The following is a 21,801-nucleotide window of genomic DNA, read 5'->3' as shown; positions in this document are numbered from 1 at the left end:
TCTTCTCGGCAGCTTCACCGCCTTCTGAAGGACAGCAGCATTGGCCCCGCTTTCCTGGGATGTGAAACAACAGCCTTCAGGTCTGGGTCGTGCCCGAGTGTCCTTTTGCAGTTCCCACGATCGGTGGAGGGGCCCGTCACGATCCCACGCTCTTTTGCCACCTACGCTAAGGATGAAGGGCCTTCTCTCCCTGACTCCTTCCTGCCTCTTGACCTTCTCCTGGAATCCCTCCTACCTCATGACCTTCTCCTGGAATCCCTCCTACCTCATGACCTTCTCCTGGAATCCCTCCTACCTCATGACCTTCTCCTGGAATCCCTCCTACCCCACCACCCTCTCCCTCATGTCCTCCAGCCTTGAGACATCCTTGAATCACTACTGACTCACGACCTTCTCCTCCAATCCCTACCGCCTCACAACCTTCTCCCTGATGCCCTCCTGCCTCACCAATTTAAACACTAATCCCTCCCACCGCACGACTTTCTCCGTAAAGCACTCCTGCCTCAGGACCTAGCGTTGCTGCCTGCCCCCTCGCCATATGGCTTATCCCATGTAGTCCCAAGACCACTCTAAATCCTGCCTAGCCCCGCGCATCCTGAACAGCCCAAGGGCGTTAACGGTGGCCGGAGAGCCGCCTCCAGCCTCCACGCTCGCACGCATGCACGGGGTGGGAAGGCCGAGCTTTCGCTCCCGCGCAGGGACGGCTGAGGAAACCCCAAGGCCCGGCCTTGCAGCACCAGGGCGCGGAGGACGGGTGCTCAGCCACGGTGCTGTGTCTTCCAGGCCCGTCAGGCAAGGGGACGGCACGGGGGTGGACGCCGTCTGCACCTACGCGAAGGAGCCCTCCGCCCCACCCTTGGACAGGGTGGGCCTCTACCACGAAGTCAGCAACAGGACCAGAGGCATCACGCAGCTGGGCCCTTACCGCCTGGACAGGGACAGCCTCTACGTCAACGGTGACCTATGCTCCTCTCTCTGCCTCCTCTGCTATCCCGCGCCAGCCTCCCCTACCCCTTGCCGTCCCAGCTCCAGATCATGACCCTCTCCCTCTCTCTCTTCTCCCAGCTTACAACGAGCAGCCAGTCCTGCCCGGTGAGTACCTTGCAGGAGCGGGCTGGGCTCCGAGGGCAGCAACTGCCTCGCGGGGGTCGTCTCCCACGCAGAGCCAGCAGGCGACCATGCCTCCTGATCCCCGGGAGAAGCGGGGAGCCTGCCAGCCTTCCCCATCCAGAGCAGGGCCGCGAAGGAGCGCTGGCTGGCAGGAGACCTCTGCCATTCTCCACCCAGAGCCTTGGCACCCTGGCGTCACTCCCGCTCTGTGCTTCTTGCAGCTCCCACCCACCCACCTACGACCGCTGCAGCCCCCGAGCGATTCACCATCAACTTCACCATCACCAACCTCCCCTACAGTTCCGACCTGGCGACTCCCGACTCGGCCAAGTTCAACACGACGCGAAGAGTCATGGCCACCTTGGTAAGCGGCCCACCACACAGCAATGGCCGTGCCACGGTAGCCCCAGAAAGCTACTGGGGCAGCGCAGGGAGGTGGCCGCCTCTTAACTCTGAAACCTGTCTTCTCGGCAGCTTCACCGCCTTCTGAAGGACAGCAGCATTGGCCCCGCTTTCCTGGGATGTGAAACAACAGCCTTCAGGTCTGGGTCGTGCCCGAGTGTCCTTTTGCAGTTCCCACGATCGGTGGAGGGGCCCGTCACGATCCCACGCTCTTTTGCCACCTACACTAAGGCTGAAGGGCCTTCTCTCCCTGACTCCTTCCTGCCTCTTGACCTTCTCCTGGAATCCCTCCTACCTCATGACCTTCTCCTGGAATCCCTCCTACCTCATGACCTTCTCCTGGAATCCCTCCTACCCCACCACCCTCTCCCTCATGTCCTCCAGCCTTGAGACATCCTTGAATCACTACTGACTCACGACCTTCTCCTCCAATCCCTACCGCCTCACAACCTTCTCCCTGATGCCCTCCTGCCTCACCAATTTAAACACTAATCCCTCCCACCGCACGACTTTCTCCGTAAAGCACTCCTGCCTCAGGACCTAGCGTTGCTGCCTGCCCCCTCGCCACATGGCTTATACCACGTAGTCCCAAGACCACTCTAAATCCTGCCTAGCCCCGCGCGTCCTGAACAGCCCCAGGGCGTTAACGGTGGCCGGAGAGCCGCCTCCAGCCTCCACGCACGCACGCACGCACGCACAGGGTGGGAAGGCCGAGCTTTCGCTCCCACGCAGGGACGGCTGAGGAAGCCCCAAGGCCCGGCCTTGCAGCACCAGGGCGCGGAGGACGGGTGCTCAGCCACGGTGCTGTGTCTTCCAGGCCCGTCAGGCAAGGGGACGGCACGGGAGTGGACGCCGTCTGCACCTACGCGAAGGAGCCCTCCGCCCCACCCTTGGACAGGGTGGGCCTCTACCACGAAGTCAGCAACAGGACCAGAGGCATCACGCAGCTGGGCCCTTACCGCCTGGACAGGGACAGCCTCTACGTCAACGGTGACCTATGCTCCTCTCTCTGCCTCCTCTGCTATCCCGTGGCACCTCCCCTACCCCTTGCCGTCCCCGCTCCAGATCATGACCCTCTCCCTCTCTCTCTTCTCCCAGCTTACAACGAGCAGCCAGTCCTGCCCGGTGAGTACCTTGCAGGAGCGGGCTGGGCTCCGAGGGCAGCAACTGCCTCGCGGGGGTCGTCTCCCACGCAGAGCCAGCAGGCGATCATGCCTCCTGATCCACGGGAGAAGCGGGGAGCCTGCCAGCCTTCCCCATCCAGAGCAGGGCCGCGAAGGAGCGCTGGCTGGCAGGAGACCTCTGCCATTCTCCACCCAGAGCCCTGGCACCCTGGCGTCACTCCCGCTCTGTGCTTCTTGCAGCTCCCACCCACCCACCTACGACCGCTGCAGCCCCCGAGCGTTTCACCATCAACTTCACCATCACCAACCTCCCCTACAGTTCCGACCTGGCGACTCCCGACTCGGCCAAGTTCAACACGACGCGAAGAGTCATGGCCACCTTGGTAAGCGGCCCACCACACAGCAATGGCCGTGCCACGGTAGCCCCAGAAAGCTACTGGGGCAGCGCAGGGAGGTGGCCGCCTCTTAACTCTGAAACCTGTCTTCTCGGCAGCTTCACCGCCTTCTGAAGGACAGCAGCATTGGCCCCGCTTTCCTGGGATGTGAAACAACAGCCTTCAGGTCTGGGTCGTGCCCGAGTGTCCTTTTGCAGTTCCCACGATCGGTGGAGGGGCCCGTCACGATCCCACGCTCTTTTGCCACCTACACTAATGCTGAAGGGCCTTCTCTCCCTGACTCCTTCCTGTCTCTTGACCTTCTCCTGGAATCCCTCCTACCTCATGACCTTCTCCTGGAATCCCTCCTACCTCATGTCCTTCTCCTGGAATCCCTCCTACCCCACCACCCTCTCCCTCATGTCCTCCAGCCTTGAGACATCCTTGAATCACTACTGACTCACGACCTTCTCCTGGAATCCCTACCGCTTCACAACCTTCTCCCTGATGCCCTCCTGCCTCACCAATTTAAACACTAATCCCTCCCACCGCACGACTTTCTCCGTAAAGCACTCCTGCCTCAGGACCTAGCGTTGCTGCCTGCCCCCTCGCCACATGGCTTATACCACGTAGTCCCAAGACCACTCTAAATCCTGCCTAGCCCCGCGCGTCCTGAACAGCCCCAGGGCGTTAACGGTGGCCGGAGAGCCGCCTCCAGCCTCCACGCACGCACGCATGCACGGGGTGGGAAGGCCGAGCTTTCGCTCCCGCGCAGGGACGGCTGAGGATGCCCCAAGGCCCGGCCTTGAAGCACCAGGGCGCGGAGGACGGGTGCTCAGCCACGGTGCTGTGTCTTCCAGGCCCGTCAGGCAAGGGGACGGCACGGGGGTGGACGCCGTCTGCACCTACGCGAAGGAGCCCTCCGCCCCACCCTTGGACAGGGTGGGCCTCTACCACGAAGTCAGCAACAGGACCAGAGGCATCACGCAGCTGGGCCCTTACCGCCTGGACAGGGACAGCCTCTACGTCAACGGTGACCTAGGCTCCTCTCTCTGCCTCCTCTGCTATCCCGCGCCAGCCTCCCCTACCCCTTGCCGTCCCCGCTCCAGATCATGACCCTCTCCCTCTCTCTCTTCTCCCAGGTTACAACGAGCAGCCAGTCCTGCCCGGTGAGTACCTTGCAGGAGCGGGCTGGGCTCCGAGGGCAGCAACTGCCTCGCGGGGGTCGTCTCCCACGCAGAGCCAACAGGCGACCGTGCCTCCTGATCCACGGGAGAAGCGGGGAGCCTGCCAGCCTTCCCCATCCAGAGCAGGGCCGCGAAGGAGCGCTGGCTGGCAGGAGACCTCTGCCATTCTCCACCCAGAGCCCTGGCACCCTGGCGTCACTCCCGCTCTGTGCTTCTTGCAGCTCCCACCCACCCACCTACGACCGCTGCAGCCCCCGAGCGTTTCACCATCAACTTCACCATCACCAACCTCCCCTACAGTTCCGACCTGGCGACTCCCGACTCGGCCAAGTTCAACACGACGCGAAGAGTCATGGCCACCTTGGTAAGCGGCCCACCACACAGCAATGGCCGTGCCACGGTAGCCCCAGAAAGCTACTGGGGCAGCGCAGGGAGGTGGCCGCCTCTTAACTCTGAAACCTGTCTTCTCGGCAGCTTCACCGCCTTCTGAAGGACAGCAGCATTGGCCCCGCTTTCCTGGGATGTGAAACAACAGCCTTCAGGTCTGGGTCGTGCCCGAGTGTCCTTTTGCAGTTCCCACGATCAGCTGAGGGGCCCGTCACGATCCCACGCTCTTTTGACACCTACACTAAGGCTGAAGGGCCTTCTCTCCCTGACTCCTTCCTGCCTCTTGACCTTCTCCTGGAATCCCTCCTACCTCATGACCTTCTCCTGGAATCCCTCCTACCTCATGACCTTCTCCTGGAATCCCTCCTACCTCATGACCTTCTCCTGGAATCCCTCCTACCTCATGACCTTCTCCTGGAATCCCTCCTACCCCACCACCCTCTCCCTCATGTCCTCCAGCCTTGAGACATCCTTGAATCACTACTGACTCACGACCTTCTCCTCCAATCCCTACCGCCTCACAACCTTCTCCCTGATGCCCTCCTGCCTCACCAATTTAAACACTAATCCCTCCCACCGCACGACTTTCTCCGTAAAGCACTCCTGCCTCAGGACCTAGCGTTGCTGCCTGCCCCCTCGCCACATGGCTTCTACCACGTAGTCCCAAGACCACTCTAAATCCTGCCTAGCCCCGCGCGTCCTGAACAGCCCCAGGGCGTTAACGGTGTCCGGAGAGCCGCCTCCAGCCTCCACGCACGCATGCGTGCACGGGGTGGGAAGGCCGAGCTTTCGCTCCCGCGCAGGGACGGCTGAGGAAGCCCCAAGGCCCGGCCTTGCAGCACCAGGGCGCGGAGGACGGGTGCTCAGCCACGGTGCTGTGTCTTCCAGGCCCGTCAGGCAAGGGGACGGCACGGGGGTGGACGCCGTCTGCACCTACGCGAAGGAGCCCTCCGCCCCACCCTTGGACAGGGTGGGCCTCTACCACGAAGTCAGCAACAGGACCAGAGGCATCACGCAGCTGGGCCCTTACCGCCTGGACAGGGACAGCCTCTACGTCAACGGTGACCTATGCTCCTCTCTCTGCCTCCTCTGCTATCCCGCACCAGCCTCCCCTACCCCTTGCCGTCCCCGCTCCAGATCATGACCCTCTCCCTCTCTCTCTTTTCCCAGCTTACAACGAGCAGCCAGTCCTGCCCGGTGAGTACCTTGCAGGAGCGGGCTGGGCTCCGAGGGCAGCAACTGCCTCGCGGGGGTCGTCTCCCCCGCGTAAGATTCTGGCAGACAGGGCTCCTGATGCTCGGCAGAGAGAGGAACACTGCCAGCCTACCCCATTTTTTTTTTTCTCTTTTTCTTTTATATTTTTTGTATAGATATGCAGTTTTATGTCTTGTCTCATTTATTCCATAAAAATTTCCCCCCCCCCCAAGTTTGTATTTTTGCTTTAAGTGTCCAGTTATTTTAAGTCTTCCATCTATAAGCTTTTTCTCCTTTGTTGTGTGCGAGTTATTTTTCACCTTTGCAGATATTTACCTTTTATGAACATGCCTTTCCCTTTTAGAGTACAATGAAGCACATCTTTTTTCAGCTAAATCTATAAATTTTCTATAATCTTAATAGAAACCAGTAATGTCACATATATAATTTCTTATCTGCTAGTGGTAATTTTTTTCTTACAAGAAGTAGTAAAAAACATCTAAATTTTTTATTGTTACTTAACCCCCTGGACTGTAGTAAAGTGATATAAATCAATCAATTTTAATTTGTCATTCACTTTTCCTTGGCTTTTGCTTCCAGCTACAGCTGTATCTTCTACAACTGGGATGTTCATAGTGAATTTCACTATAACTAATCTCCAGTACTCTAGGAGTCTCAGAAATCCCTATTCTGCCAAGTTTAGTGCTACAGCTAGAGTCCTGACTGCTCTGGTTAGTGTGATATATTCCTTTTTTTATTTTTTTTTGTGATATTTTGCTCATCTCAATATGGTTAACTTGTAAAACATTCTTTTTCAGCTTAATCAGCTGTTCAAAAAGACTAGTATTCATTCTGTGTATACAGGCTGCAAAATAATGGCTTTCAGGTAAGCATAATTTAGGTTTAGAAAAGATATTTTTTCTTTTCATGATGTAGTATCATACAGAAATTGATCATAATCCATTAATTCACTTTTACATCTTTTAATTTATTACCTGATTCAAGGAAGCCAAGTTATCATTACACTTTTTTTTCAACTGTCTTTATAAGTTTACTTGAACTCATACTTGCAGCTTCTTAATGGTCAAGTATGTTCTCACCATTTTGATACACACTGCAAGGAATCATCATGGAAAAGAAAAATATTTTTTTCCTACCTGGCAATACTGTTGAAGTAAATTAAAATCACATCAGTATGTATCATGAATACTGGATTCTGGAACAGAACAAGATATATCCTAATTTCCCTAGACCTGCACAGAAGATTGAAGACACTGGAGTAGATGCTGTATGTACCTACAAAATAGATTCTGATGCTTCCCAGTTTGATCGAGTGATTGTTTACCAGGAAGTGAGCAACAAGACAAATGGCATCACCCACTTAGGAATCTACAGCCTCGACCAAGAAAGCTTGTATATCAATGGTAAAATGTTGATATCCATGTGGATGTGGGGATATTCTTCGGCTAATAGTCCACAGGTGTCTTGTAGTTAAAGCACAGTAATGACTAGTGGACAGATGGAATAGCATTTGCAACATGTATACTTGGGCTCCACTTACGTGTTAGATAATTCACAAAGCTCCATCATCTACACAAATTCTCCTCAAACTAACACCATTTACCTTCAGAGGTTTTGCACTGCCAGTTACAGGGTTTTTTTCATTTTAAGTACCATCTGGTAAGTTACCAAAACATGCAAAGCAGCACATAAATCTTAAAAGTAGTCACAGAAACTAATTTCAGCATAAATTGGGAACCTTCCTCCACCATTTACAATGGAGCTTTCTTCAAAATAACATCTTGCTGTACTATCATAAATAGTTTAAGTGAATGCTCAAAACAGCAAATCTATTGTCCTTCAATGGCATTGTTCAACTACATAAATATCAGATTCAATTATTGTCTCTCATTAGTAAGACAATTCATTACTTCTTTGTCCTTTCTCCTTCCAGATTACCATGAAGCCCAGATCTTGCCTTGTAAGTACTTTTAAGTAATTGAAAAGCCATGATGCCCAAAGTGTCAATAGAGACGAATGTCTATTCAGATATCTTCTCTTTTTTAGCCTTTGAATGGAAGTAGAAGTAAAAATAAAGTGCAAACATTTAATAGTGAGAGGAATTAACTACTAAGCACCACTGGTATCAATGTCTCATGAAGCATTTGAATTAGATCAAGTTTACATAGGAGGTCAGAGAAGACCGTGTGAGTAGACCTGTTTGCAGAAACACAGAATTGCACTCTTGGAAGACTAGAGCATAACTGATGTTGACAAGCAGTTCAGTCTCTTCCAGCAGCAACACTACAAGGAAAAAGTAGATGATCAGGCCAGTGTGGTTAAAGGACTTCAGGGTTTGTACACTCCAGGATAAAAGGGAAGGTAATGTTAACCTCAGCTCCTCATCTGAAGTGGTCAGGTACCTGTTCACAGCCTGCCCAGCTATGATGGGCCTTCAGTAGGCATCTGGATGAGCTGAAGAGCCATCTGCTCCACAGCTGTATGCTCTACACTGTTGCTGGCATCATCATCCCATACTGAGCTGTTCAGTATAGTGCCCATTCATTTCAGCTGATAGGAGCTTCTTTACCTCCAGCTTTAGCAGGTTCATGAGTATTCATTTTCTTGTTGCCACAAATTGTATGCTTTTCTTGCAGCAGCATCTCCAGCTCCTCCTCTTGCAAGAGAGGGACATTTCACAGTGAACTTCACTGTGACCAATCTCCTCTACACGCCAACTTTAGGAAACCCAAATTCCAAAAAATTTATTGCTACAAAAAAAACTCTGACATACTTGGTGAGTGCCAGTCAAGTTCCTCTTGTAGCTATGTTCTTATTGGTCTTATTTATTCACTGCAACATATCAAGTGGCTTTTTTTCTTGGCAGCTTGATCATGTGCTCAAGAACAGCAGCATTAGCCCTGCTTACACTGGGTGTGCAGTGGTGGCACTAAGGTAGGCACATCCTGGAAATGTTATAGAAGACAAGGGCAATTCAAATTTTGGCTGACAATAGGATTATGCAGAAATCTTTTATACAATTCCTTCCCGATTTTGTTTCCTTGTAGTCTGGTAGAACCTGTTAAATTCTAGAGCGCCAAGTAGAAATATACCTCATTTATGACCCCTTATAATGGGGTGGTTATTACTTAATTTCTTCTGATAGCTTGCATTTATTTCACACCAATTTTGTACTAAAGAAGGTAATCTGACTAATTTTAAATGCATTTCAGTTGGATCAGGAGTCCTGTTCCAATTGTATAAGACAACATAATACTACGTTTCCAGAATCTGAGGACATTCTTTCATCTAATAACATTGTTTTACAGTATTTTAAGGGGAAATTCAACTCCATGTTAGTGTACAAGCAAACTTAAACAAATGCACAGAAGTGTCACTCAGGCCTGTAAACACATGTGTGATTTTTCAGGTCTGTGAGGAACGGAGAGGGCACTGCCATGGATGCAGTCTGCACATATAGAACCAATGCTACCACTACTGAATTTGATCGAATGAAGGTTTATCACGAGTTCAGCAAGATGACAGCCAGCTGCACTGAGCTAGGACCCTACATGCTGGATGCAGCGAGTTGTTATGTTAGTGGTAAGTGGCTGAGCTGATGTCAGGAGGGAATCCTCTCCTGACTGTTGATATTAGGAGGAACTGAGTTGCTACATAACTACAGAAACAATAAAACCTGGGGAAAGAGCAAGAGCAAATACTAATCAAAGCAGAGGAGCCACCATCACTCGTAGCCTTTGCACCTTATTATTCCTTTGAACTAACTTAACCAAATAGAATATATCATAATACACCATAGGTCATTCTCCAGAAAATATAAGGATTGGCCTCTCAAGGTGCACTGTGGAATGTGTTCCCCTACAGAGGAACAGCACTAGAACCGGATACCACTTGAGAAAAGTCATACTGAAATTGTCAATATAGAAGTTAAATTGGATTTAGGCAATGGGTAAATTCCCTGTCAACATCCCTAGGGAAGAGACAATTCTGTGCATTGCTAAGAAAAGCAGCAGCTTGCCAACAACATGCAGCAGTATGAACGTGCACTTATGCTTTGACAGTCATCAAATCAGTCTTTTGTAGTAAATGTGTACACAGGATCTCCCAGACTAAACCAATTCAAATGCTGTACACCACTGTGTGCCAGACCTTCCAAACTGTAAGCCTGTTTCTCAAATACTGCCCTTTTTCTTCCCCCCACAGGTTATAATGAACTGCAGCCTGGACTATGTAAGTACCTTTAAATAGCAATTGAAAGGGCAAGAAGATTTTGCTAGTTAGCAATAGCCAAAAAAGACGGTTGGACTAACCAAGAGCACTACTAGACTTATAAAACAGTATTAAGAGAATTTGAGAGCCTGTTAGGGAACCACAGCTACTATGACCCTGAAGCCAAGTAGAATATCTGGGAATTTTTCTCATGGTGTTTCCTCTAGGCATGATGATCATAAATTGTATATTCAAGCAATAATTTGCCTTGCTCATTACAGCTGCTGACCAAAGTACACAACCTCTGCCACCAGCAGTAAGGAACTTCACACTGAATTTCACTATAACCAACCTCCAGTTCACTACAGATCTGGTGATGTCAAATTCTAAAAGGTTCAAGTCAACAGAAAAAGTCATATACCATTATGTGAGTCTGGCAAAATGATGCCCTGCTTGGGCACTGTTCTTTTAATATCTCTAATCTCTTACCTTTGCCATGACATTTTGCTTAAATGTTATTATTAAATTTCTAGGTTGACACTCTACTCCAAAAAAGCAGCATCGGCTCTGCTTATATTGGCTGCAAAGTAATGGCATTCAGGTAAGAGCTATGGCTGGGAAAAGTCTGCACCACCTGCTCTTTAAACAGTTGCTTCCCCTTTCTCAGCATTCAGCACATCTCTGAGTGTTTTTCCTCATACAGTGGTAATATGTTCGAGTAGTTTTCTTATCTATGTATTTGATTACATTCAATTTAAGATGGACTTCTCAATAATGGCTAAAACAATGCCCTATTTCCTAGGTCAAAGGACAAAGATGACACGGGAGTAGATGCCATCTGCAGCTATAGAGACGAGCCTTCAGATCCCAAGTTCAACAAAGTTACCATTTACCATGAGCTGAGCAATATGACAAATGGCATCACCAAGATGGGACACTACAACCTTAACAGCCAGAGCCTCTACATTAATGGTAAAGATACCACCTCAAGGCATTACTCCTTCTGTTGACACAGACTACTTTGAAATGAGAAGAGGATTAAATACACCTCTCAAAACAGATAACAAAAAGCAGAGGGCAAAAAACTGTCAGAATCACCAAGTTAAAAGTCATTTATTTAGTAACCACAATCCTGAATCTTTTGTAATAAAAAAGATGTGTTTAGTCCTGCCATTACATTCTTGGAATATTTTCCTAATAATTGTCCATTTGTTTTTCAGATTACAATGAACTGCATACTCTGTCACGTAAGTATATTTAAAAACAGATACATTTAAAGCTACTCAAAAGCATAAGTAGATTTTGTTTCTTCCTGATTTAGCAATGCTCGTAAGATTGCAAAGTATCTGAAGTATGTGATCATATTAATTTGTTTTTCTGCTCTAAATGTAAAGAAAACCAACAACAGTACTATGTCTTATGAAGATGCTGTTATTTTATCTGTGTAATTTTTGTTCTTACAGTGGTGAAGCCAACCACCACACAAAGCCCAGGACTGGTGATAGAGCAATTCACACTGAACTTCACAATAACCAACCTCAGGTTCACAACAGACCTAGGGATACCAAATTCTGCTAAATTCAGTTCCACTGAGAAAATAATGCAACATTACGTAAGACCACATCACATTGTTTTTCACTAAAATCACCCAGGATTTTGGGTTTCCCATACTCACAAAACCTTTCCTTGTCAGATTGACCCCCTGCTTCAGAAGAGCAGCATTGGCCCCTATTTCACTGGCTGCAAAGTAACAGGATTCAGGTGAGCAACACAACTGAAAGATTAGCTTTGAACTTTAGCAAATGGATTTCATTATGTTTGACTGACACTTTAATAACAGTTCTTTTCCTTTTTCAAGAAGTCAGTATCATTATAATAAAGCTTCTGTGTGCTTTCTTATTGTCCTTATCTTACAAAGCCTTTTTTCTTTGTAATACCGTATCTTGGTAAATTCTGCAGTTCATCTGAGAACTGTGGACAAATTTTAATAGTTTTGGGTTTTTTGATTCACATCAGAAAAAAAAAAAAAACGATTTTTGGAATAACTAACACAAGCTTCATGATATTCTATTCCTCAGGTCAGTGAGGAACATGGATAACACAGGAGTAGACACCATCTGCAGCTATGGAAATGGCTCCCAAGTGCCTAAGTTTGACCAGGCGAAGGTTTATGAAGAACTAAGGAGCATGACAAACAGCATCACTAAATTAGGAATCTATAACCTGGACAACAAGAGTCTCTATATCAATGGTAAGTGCTCGATTTTCTCATTCCTTCAGGCACTAGAGCAGTTTGGGACCACCTCAGGTCTTAGGGACCATTTCAATATAAAAAAAAAAGTGGCCTAAAGGAAAATATGATCCCACTGGAGTTAACTGCATAACTTATGTGCATAAGATCAAGTGCATACTCCCAAGAACCTTCTCACATAAACATTTTTAAAGATTTTCATTTCTATATTACATTGAAGAGTGAATTTTAGTCTTGACCTCAGCCATTCACCTGCATATGAACGTTTCACCTGATTTCTATTCCACCAGCATTTAGTTTAAACTGTGGCACATATTTTCTCATTGTAGTCTTCACTATTATAAAGGCACCTTGTTCTACTTAATCAGTAGGTTGTTTGTTTAATAGATTCACACCCTCAGGGACCGGTTCTGATGATTCATTCCCAAGTCATCCATTTAATCATCTCCTCTTCTCTTTCATTCTCTTAAGTGTATAGTTCTCTTACATAATGTTTCTCTTGCATTTCCTTTTCAGGTTACAACAAACCACTTGAGAGATCATGTAAGTGTTTTACCAAACTCATTCCAAGGAATACTGTCAAAGGAGTGGTGCACTCAGAAAATAAGAGGGGAAGGGATTGTTCAGAGTAGCCTTGAAGTGTACAAGAGGATTGGGAATGTCTTTGAAAGTGAAGATAGGGTGTTGTTTTTTTTTTTATAGTAAAATCATAATCCTTCTCCCCTTTGATTATAGCTCTGAGCACAACTACTGCACCAAGCCCAACATCCAGGCATTTCACACTGAATTTCACCTTGACCAACCTCCAGTATACTGCAGATCTGGATGTACCAAGTTCCCACAAATTCATTTCCACAGTGAAAGTTATCAACCATTATGTAAGTCTGGCTCTGGTTCTGCCCATTTTGTGCTATGGTAGCGATCTTAATACGTCTGCATTAAACTCAGGACATGCTTTCAAGTTCAGTTGTACTTTTTTTTTTGACAGATTGACCCTCTTTTCAAAAGAAGCAGCATAAGCTCTGCCTACACAGGATGTAAAGTGATGAGATTTAGGTAAGATCCCTGAAAGTGCAATTAACCATTTCTTTATCTGTTCTTATACACCTTAAATTTGCATACGTTATAGTTGTTCTGATGCCAGAAAAGAAAAGCGAGTGACACCTCCCTGTCCATTCATGATTTTCTTGCTGGTAAAATCATTTTGTTATCTAAATGTCATTGCTACAATTCTTGAGAATCTACTGAAGGATGTAGGAGCCTAGTTGCACTGACAGGTTTTAGGGCCCGTCGTTCCTAGTCATACAAATTACACTGGGTGTTCTGTAAGAGTCAGTGTCCTAAAGAACACATCTTACATTTTTACTTAGGTCTGGGAGAGACAGGTATGACACAGGCATAGATGCCATCTGCAGCTACAAAAACAACGTCAGCCTTGCCAGGTTTGACAGAGAAAAGGTTTATCACGAGCTGAGCATCATGACAAATGATGTCACCAAACTAGGGCACTACAGCCTGGAGAAGAACAGCCTGTATGTTGATGGTAAGCATTCATGAACAGTACCAATGTATTATTTTGGGATCACTTGGAGATCCTTCCTTATTCTTCCACTCCACTGGGACTTGAGCACTAATGAACTCCCCCTTTGGTTTGTTGGTATTCTGTAGGTTTTGACACCATGAGAAAAGACAAAACCAGTCCAGCATATTGCCATTCTAGGAGCATTTCCACCCCTTAAGTAATATAAATTCCTGGAGAATTTCACTGTTACATTATACAATCTAAACAGGGACATACCTATATTGCTTTTGTGGTATGGATAGATCTGATGTAAAAATAAATGAACTGTACCATTTTTATTTAGGTTTCCCCCTCACAGACTCAGCTATCGCCAGAAAGCCCATCTTGACTGAAGCTTCAGCCAAATTGGGCTACAGATTGAGTTTTAGAATAGTCAATGAAAACCTAACTAACCCAGACTCTCAGTCTCCAGAATACAAAGCAGCAGTGGAAAGCATCAGTAACAAGGTAAGGAACTGCAGCTTAAATGTCATCATGTCCGCACTGGTCAATTCTTGCAGCAACTGCCATTGATGTATGCCTTCAAAAAAAATAATCAACATTTGGGAACAAGAATTTCTAGAGTCTAAAAGATGAGATTGTCCTTAGAATCACTTTTGATTTTGTCATGTTACACGTAACTTTAGAATTATCTGCAGCCGAAGACATGTGCGACAAAATGCAAGAGATTTAGGTCATCTGTTAAAGGCATGCTCACTCAATATTTCAGTCTCACCTCCAGAAGGGGATACAGATCTCTGATGGCTCAGAAGTCAGCACATCATAACCCATCACTGAGAATGCAGCACATTCTCTTCAGCACCAATCCACCAACATATCGACCCAATAAAGCCCTAATCCAGTAGCTTTTGCTTTTTAGGTGAAGCTGAGTTCTGAGCCTGTGCTGTCTGTGAAATGTGGATCAATGACAGCTGTCAGTCAGCAGATTGTGCAGTTTAGCACTGGCAGCTTACTCAGATAAGACAGAAAGGCTTGTAGAGCTGGAAATCAGACTCGATCACCAGAAGGCATATTCTGAAGTAAAAACCAACTCTCCTGAAATCCAACTAGGGAAGAAAAAAATACTCTGCTGTTTCTCCAAAGTTAGAACCCCTCCTGCTGGCCTAAAGCATCTACCAGGAGTCTCAGAACTCATTAATATTTAACATGACATTTTTATTTCAGATGAATCAACTGTACCGTCAGAGCAACCTGCGGGACCAGTTCCTGAACTGCAGTATCACAAGACTGAGGTTGGTGATAACAATCTGATTTTGTTTGAAAGGCTGCCTCACCCAGACACCATTTCCAGGTGGCCAAGTGCCATTGTTCTCTGCAGAATTCCTCCCCTCCATTCTCCTGTTGGAAATGGTTTGGTTTATGCCCTAAGAGGTCATTTCTAGGCTTTACAGAATTTTTCCTGACTTGGTGTGGACTGCCATTTTTCTCAGTCTCAGTCAGGATTTCTGTAAGGCACTCTTCAGTCTCTGAATATGCCAGTAATTACTGATCACCACCCTCTTAATGAGGGCTGATCGTGACCCTGCAACCTCTGCACTCCTCTTGACTTGGACTCCACTAGGTTTTAAAAGTGGGCTTCAGGTATAGCTGTAGTGTCCTACTCTAGATGGAGAGAGGCCTGGACAAGGGAACCTCACACAGGGTAAAAGCTTTTTTCTTTTTTTAAAGTGCTGAGCTTCCATTGTATGCATGCAGTATAACCTAAGTTTGCAGAGAGAAGAGGTAGTGTCATTTCATTTTACTGTCCTTGTCCAAAGGAAAAGCCCAAAACAGCCTGTTCCACATCTCAATAGCACCACATTAGCTTAAAACACTAAAGTCAGAACAGCAGGAGCCTCTCAGGAAGCTCCTTCCCACATGAAGTAGTTTTATGATCACCAGCCTATTTATCTCAGAACCTCTGTTTCTCTGTCCACAGGACTGGATCCATAGTGGTCGACTGCAAGTGCTTCTTCCAGCCAGAGCCCAGCATCAGCCAGGCTGTGGTTCAAAGGGCCTTTCAGGACGGGACTTCAAATGCAACTGGACTATGGCTGGGAAGCAGTTACCAGCTGCAGGAATTCTCAGTAGACAGTATGTAGAACTCGCATCACACCTGCCCGGTTTCCACCCAGATCAACCCACTTTGCCATAGCATACTCAGAATTCCCCAACTTCTGGTCTATCAGAGGGGATGTGTGTGGAAATAAATCTGTTATCAAGTTGAATCACTGAACTCAGTCTAGAGTTGGGCCAGTCCTTTGCCACGTTCAGTCTGGCTCAGTGTAGCCCTTTAGTCCTCAATGGCTTAAGGTGTTACTCAATGTTAACTAAGATAATGAACCAGTAACTACTCACTATAACTTCAAGTATTTAGAGATAAACAGACTTTAAGCTTTTTGCAAATGTAAAGCTTCCCAAAGAAATGAGTGGCCTAGTACATTACTAAAGGACTGATTCAAATGGTAGACTGGGAACAGTGCAACTCAAGTTCTGTTAATCTATTAAGACTTTAAAGTTTTCCTAGCTAAAAGTCTGCAGGTAGAAGAACCTCTGTTCCTCTCTGCAAGAATTTATACTGACTTTTCCTAACGATTTCCAGGCTTGGAACTAGCAATTGAGGCAGCAACTTACAAAACACCCCTCAAGTCTGGGAAAGAAAACTTCAGATTAAATTTCAGAATCTCCAACCTTCCCTACTCTCCAGAACTGCAGGACTCCAGGTCACAGACGTACCAAGCAAACAAAGAGAAAATTGAGAAAGAGGTAAACCTGACAGCAGTAGTTCAATTTCCTTGTCCAAATTAAGGATGTATTAGATTTACTCAATTTTCATCAACTGTTTTGTTTCTTCTCAACAGCTTGATGTATTCAGAACTAGCAGCCTGAAGGACTGCTTTGCTGGCTGTACTGTTGAGAGCTTTGGGTATGTCCAGCTTCGGAAGTCTTTGAGTCCCAAAAGAGCAGTTAGCAGAAAGGGCATTTAGAGCCTCAGCATGGTGTTTATACCTCATTGCCAGCCTTTGTGCTCTGGATGACACATCTGAGGCACCTTCATTCACTTTGTCACTTTTGCCTTTACCACAAAAAGTTTCTGTCCACGAGAGGTGGTTTTGTTTCCATGCTAGCAAAGCTATTTTCATGCATAAACAATTCCAGAGTAAAACAAATACATCTGTTCGTTCTCTCATTTACCTTATTCAAATAAGCTAAATCTCCACTGAAACACATTAGCAAAACAACCATTAGAATTCATGAGCCTGAGAACAAAATCTACTTGCATGTGTCTTCTCCAGCACCTTTGGAGGAACAAAAAAGGCTGTGCTGATTTACCTCTTAGAAATGCCTTACCTGAGATTAAATCAGTGGGTGGATGAATTTCACAAGGCTGCATCTCATCTAGCATAAACTGCCACAACTGATCCCATAGCTAACAAAGCATTGCTTAGACATCTGCAAACCTGAGCCTAATTCTGAATCCTCCTCCCTCCTACTTGGCAATATTTTTTTTTCCTCCCATAATGACAACTCTGGCTGTCATCCTCCAGGCCTGTCCATGGGAAAGCTTATGCAAGTGTTGCCTCCCTCTGCAAATTCACACTGGACCCCTTGTCACGGACTTTACAAAAGCAAGAGGTGTATGAGGAGCTGAAACGCCTGACACATGGGTTCACCAAGCTGGGCCCCAGCTATGAGCTGGAAGAGCAGAGTCTGGTCCTTGAAGGTGAGAGCTCCTGTAGTGACTTTGTGAGAATGCTTATTAGTTTTATTCTAATCACCTCTAGAGCACTCTCACCTATCCCACCCTTTATTTCCAGGTTACTCTCCACTCAAGACAGATGAGCAGGAGTCTGAAAGATCTGGTAAGTGATTTTGGGGATGGATTGACCCTGCAACCACTGACTACTTGAACTATATTAAATTAGCATCATATACCTTGAAATGGAGACTAGACCCCAGCAAGAGCTCAGAAATCTAGGACTTTTGGTAGTCTGGCATCAAACAGCAGGCACCAGAGCCAGCCAGCCTGAGGAAAATGGAAGTGAGGGACAGGCAAAAGCAATACAACTTCTGAAGCTATTTTGGAGCTCTGGCACCAATAAATTTTGATAACTGCAGTATTTACAAAAAATTTCAAATACAGTGTAGAGAGCATAGCCACAATTCCAGAACAAACAGTAAATGGGAAAAAATACTCCAAACTGTTGGTTTTCCATGCACATGTTGGCCAGCTTTTCCTGACACCTTTAGCCCTGTCCCCTAAAACAGTCCAGCCAGCAGCTGAGAGCACTTTGTCTCTCTGAACATCCCTGAAACCATCTGAGGGCTCTGACACTCACTGAGGTGGCAGTTGTAGATCCTCCCACCCTCATTCCATTTTAACAAAGTTTCTCTACATCTCACCATTGCTGGGGCACGTTTGCTCTGCAGCCAGGGAACACCAGGTTGCTGCCTTTCAGCAATTTTGCCTCACCTCTGTGCTATACAGTACTTTTGAACATTGCCAGGACAAGATCTCCCTCTGTCTCACATACAGGAGTCCAAAAAACTGATGTGCTCTTATCTTGCCTTTGCAGGGCTTCAGTTCTGGGCCATTATCCTCATCTGCATTTCCACCCTGCTCGGCTTCATTCTCCTCCTCTTGTTATGCTTCCTGGTAAGCGGCCCCTTTGCTGTCCTACCTCTAACTTGAGTCCAGCAGTGCCCAGCCACCTGGGGAGTTGCAGGAGGGACATTCAGACACATCCACAAGCAGCCCAGCAGTAGCAGTTCCTGACACACACGGTAACAGCAAATGGCATGTCAAATCCTCCTTCAGTTATCGCCAACTCTCAGACTTGCGCACAGAAAGATATGGAAGGGTATTTACACTCAGCTAAGTAGATTTCTAGGAAAGGAAGCAGTAGATCATGAATGAGAGTCCTTTGCAGAGAGAAAAATATAAAAATGAAGGTAAGGCAAACACCAATATGACAAGCAGGTTGAAACAGGGGATGTCCTACAGCATTTCTTAAACCTCTTCCCTGTTCAAACATCTGCAGAATGATCAGGTTACAGATGACGGAGCGCAGAAGGCAACATTCTTAATACACTGCAGGAATCACATCCAGAATGTTGTATTCAATGCTCCTAACACATGGGCTGTAGCAGCCTTGCAGGGCTGTACTCCAGCTGCATACCCTTGGAAAGAGCAGAGCAGATCCTCTTCTGATCTCTGGTGTTGATTTGATGGGGGGCACCATCTTAATAGCACTGTTTCAAAAGTAGTTATTTGCTTTGCACCAGCTAGAAAAGAACAGCTAAATCTGCAGGTAACATGGATCACCGTCCTTTGAGATTCAGAAGTAAAAGTTAGTCAACAAGATTTAGAAGGAAAAAAAAAAAAAAAACTCAGATTCAAAACCAGGGGTTATGCCAGTGCCTGCCTAGGCAGCTTTAGCCCCTCCATCCCCACCTGGCAACACGGTTTGGGGGCATCTAATGAAGGGCAAAGTGCAGACTTTTTTTTTGCCATTAACATTGTTCTTTTCCCACCAGACTGTCTTTTGCCTAAGAAGAAAGTCACATCTATACCAGGTCCAACAAGGCATGTATGGGGTGTACTTCCCACATCTGAACACACGAAAAGTACATTAATGTAACAGATGAAATCTGTCTTCAGACCTGTTTGTCCATTGATGAAGGAAAAATATTTATGAGTACTAGAAAAATGTTTCTTTAATAAATTATGTTTAGCATTTTCTCCTGTCTAAAGGCAGATCTTTGTATTACCACAACTATTTCCATACTATGGGAAATTGCCAACAGTGCAGAGGTTGAGGAAAATATTTTTTTTAAAAGCACTGCAGGGTTTTATACAAATATTGCACAACCAACAGAAAATAAAGACTACCAGGAACTGCAGTTCACAAGGCCCTTCAGTGTTAATGTCAGTTTTCTGAAAAAAGGCTTAAAATTATACTCATTTATAGATTTTTGGGCACTGACTATTGTAAACTTAAAAACTTGACCTAGATTTTAGGGTTTTTCCTCAATTTATCTTTTAAAACGTAAATATCTTAAATCAATTAAAACATTTCACACGTCTAAAATTATGTCAAGAGATTAATGATACCTTGTTAAATCTGACCACGATACAGTCACCCTGTGTCTTTTGAGATTGATACTGATTTCAGTTGAACAAATGCCACGTTTATTGCCATGGATCCATTTCCTCTGTAGCGACACTTTTCATCCCAAGTCAGAAACTCCTTTTGCCCCTACTGAAGTCCCTGAGCTGTTGCTCCTCAGTTGCCTTGGTCATCCCACGGTGCAGGGTCTGACGCTACAGAAATCAGGAACTTCTACTGATTCTCCAGACCACCTGAGCCAGACAGACTTGCCCGAGAGTGCTCCCCTTTGCACACCTCAGTTTTACGCAGAGCACAGGAGGTGGTGCTGATCTTTAGGTAATTATCTGACACTATCATTAGATGAACTCTGATGAAAGTGAAAGCACTAGAATTAGAATTAATGAAACCAGGATTAGTCATTAATCCTTCCACTGCAAGCAATGTTTCCACCTAATCAAACTGGCTTTTTACTTTCAAAGTAAAGCTGCTCAACGACAGGTTGGACCAGTTCGTTCCCCGGGTCAGGTTCCTCAGCTCAGAGCCAAGTTTCCTACGCAGAGGATTAGAAACCCGTTGCTCCATCAAACAAAGGGTTTCAAGCACCCAGTATTATGTCAGCAACATCAGATTAAAAGTTTTCAAAGCTGCTTGCAAAAGGCCTTTGAGAGTTTCCTTGCCACCTAGCGTGCCCTGGCTGCAGCAGCCGTGGCAGACAGAAGGACTCCCCAGCTCTGACGGCAGGCACCTCAGAAAAGCCGCACGACCCAGCAGGGCTGGTGGGGACCAGTCACGAGAGCAGCAGCTCCTGCCTTGGCAGCCCTGGGCAAACCCCCAAGATCTTCAGCCAACTGTCCCTGCTGCGCCTTTGTTCCCTGCAGCCTGGCACCCCAGTGCCCTGCTCCCCTCGCCCCACAGAGCCCCATCTCTTACTCTCAAAAAGAGACGAGTGATGCTAATAACAGCCCAGCGCAGGGCGTGGAGAGGTGACATCCAGCACATGCTGAGAGGACGGTGCTATTTTTTTGGACCCGTTTCCTAGAGGTTTTGAATTTCTTTTTTACACCATGGCTACAGGAGAAGAGCTACCTCTCAGCACCATGAGCCCCCCACCGCCTCCTCTCCCGTGTTTGCTGGGAACGGGAGAAGAGGCCCAGCACACGCTGCAGAGCACAGACCAGCAGCCCCTGTGCTCGCTCTGCCGTCCTGTCCAGCCTAGGGACAAAAGGGAAGGCAGAAAATACAGCAGTTTCCCAGGGGAGCTTTGTGCAACACCCCAAGCTCCAGGACAAACCTGAGGAGCAGTACAGCAAATTTGTGTCTGCTGGAGAGAAGGGCGCACACAGCGGATCTAATTCAGAAAAGCTTTAGCTCAGATGCAGCACAACAGCACTCAGCTCAGCCCAACCTGTTTGCAGGGGATCCACCACCAAGGCAACCTTCCCAGCAACACCAGGAGATCCCATTTCCCTGCGGGATTTTTGCAAACCTGCCTTTCTGCAGAAATAGCTGCAGCCACGCGTGCCGAGCATCCCCCTCTCCCTGGCACAGACACCAGCACTCGGTGGCAGACCAGGATGTGTCACATACAGCCAACCCCACACACCTTGGCCATCATGGGCAGGGGAGTCAAACCCCCCTCTCCGCCAGCCGGTCTCCCATACCCAACCCCCCAAAACCAAAGCTGAAACACACCGAGGAAGGGGCACCGAGACAACTGAGAGGGGGAAAGGGGCTGAGGAGCTGAGAAAGCAGCAGCAGCTTGCAGGGAGAAAGTGCCAAGCTGGAGCACGCTATGGGGATGGCTGATGCCCATGAGCCCCTCCGCAGGGCTGCTTTCCAAGAGGAAGGAGCCCTCACGTACCACGGTG

The 21,801-nt window shown here is 47.1% G+C and overlaps 1 protein-coding gene across 1 annotated transcript in view; it reads left to right on the top strand.

The window, feature by feature from the left end:
* Positions 1 to 19,478, top strand: part of LOC116964116 (mucin-16) — a 28,054-nt gene extending 8,576 nt beyond the window's left edge. Inside the window, exons 24-66 of the mRNA XM_042794270.1 lie at positions 13 to 80; positions 784 to 956; positions 1,066 to 1,092; positions 1,332 to 1,474; positions 1,585 to 1,652; positions 2,330 to 2,502; positions 2,611 to 2,637; positions 2,877 to 3,019; positions 3,130 to 3,197; positions 3,871 to 4,043; positions 4,153 to 4,179; positions 4,419 to 4,561; positions 4,672 to 4,739; positions 5,473 to 5,645; positions 5,755 to 5,781; positions 6,379 to 6,509; positions 6,597 to 6,664; positions 7,030 to 7,202; positions 7,733 to 7,759; positions 8,436 to 8,575; positions 8,666 to 8,733; positions 9,209 to 9,381; positions 10,003 to 10,029; positions 10,290 to 10,435; positions 10,542 to 10,609; positions 10,811 to 10,980; positions 11,229 to 11,255; positions 11,472 to 11,620; positions 11,702 to 11,769; positions 12,087 to 12,259; positions 12,776 to 12,802; positions 12,995 to 13,137; positions 13,248 to 13,315; positions 13,630 to 13,802; positions 14,125 to 14,288; positions 15,006 to 15,073; positions 15,760 to 15,914; positions 16,423 to 16,586; positions 16,682 to 16,746; positions 17,369 to 17,544; positions 17,639 to 17,683; positions 18,398 to 18,477; positions 19,359 to 19,478. Coding sequence (XP_042650204.1) covers positions 13 to 80; positions 784 to 956; positions 1,066 to 1,092; positions 1,332 to 1,474; positions 1,585 to 1,652; positions 2,330 to 2,502; positions 2,611 to 2,637; positions 2,877 to 3,019; positions 3,130 to 3,197; positions 3,871 to 4,043; positions 4,153 to 4,179; positions 4,419 to 4,561; positions 4,672 to 4,739; positions 5,473 to 5,645; positions 5,755 to 5,781; positions 6,379 to 6,509; positions 6,597 to 6,664; positions 7,030 to 7,202; positions 7,733 to 7,759; positions 8,436 to 8,575; positions 8,666 to 8,733; positions 9,209 to 9,381; positions 10,003 to 10,029; positions 10,290 to 10,435; positions 10,542 to 10,609; positions 10,811 to 10,980; positions 11,229 to 11,255; positions 11,472 to 11,620; positions 11,702 to 11,769; positions 12,087 to 12,259; positions 12,776 to 12,802; positions 12,995 to 13,137; positions 13,248 to 13,315; positions 13,630 to 13,802; positions 14,125 to 14,288; positions 15,006 to 15,073; positions 15,760 to 15,914; positions 16,423 to 16,586; positions 16,682 to 16,746; positions 17,369 to 17,544; positions 17,639 to 17,683; positions 18,398 to 18,477; positions 19,359 to 19,457 — 4,536 coding nt within the window. The 3' untranslated portion in view covers positions 19,458 to 19,478. The remainder of the gene's footprint in view (positions 1 to 12; positions 81 to 783; positions 957 to 1,065; positions 1,093 to 1,331; positions 1,475 to 1,584; positions 1,653 to 2,329; positions 2,503 to 2,610; positions 2,638 to 2,876; positions 3,020 to 3,129; positions 3,198 to 3,870; positions 4,044 to 4,152; positions 4,180 to 4,418; positions 4,562 to 4,671; positions 4,740 to 5,472; positions 5,646 to 5,754; positions 5,782 to 6,378; positions 6,510 to 6,596; positions 6,665 to 7,029; positions 7,203 to 7,732; positions 7,760 to 8,435; positions 8,576 to 8,665; positions 8,734 to 9,208; positions 9,382 to 10,002; positions 10,030 to 10,289; positions 10,436 to 10,541; positions 10,610 to 10,810; positions 10,981 to 11,228; positions 11,256 to 11,471; positions 11,621 to 11,701; positions 11,770 to 12,086; positions 12,260 to 12,775; positions 12,803 to 12,994; positions 13,138 to 13,247; positions 13,316 to 13,629; positions 13,803 to 14,124; positions 14,289 to 15,005; positions 15,074 to 15,759; positions 15,915 to 16,422; positions 16,587 to 16,681; positions 16,747 to 17,368; positions 17,545 to 17,638; positions 17,684 to 18,397; positions 18,478 to 19,358) is intronic.
* Positions 19,479 to 21,801: the final 2,323 nt, after the last annotated feature.

Source organism: Tyto alba, unplaced genomic scaffold (genome assembly GCF_018691265.1).
Source record: "Tyto alba isolate M040663 unplaced genomic scaffold, T.alba_DEE_v4.0 Super-Scaffold_20000042, whole genome shotgun sequence".
Lineage (NCBI taxonomy): Eukaryota > Metazoa > Chordata > Aves > Strigiformes > Tytonidae > Tyto > Tyto alba.
This window is presented reverse-complemented; position numbering and strand designations above follow the sequence as displayed.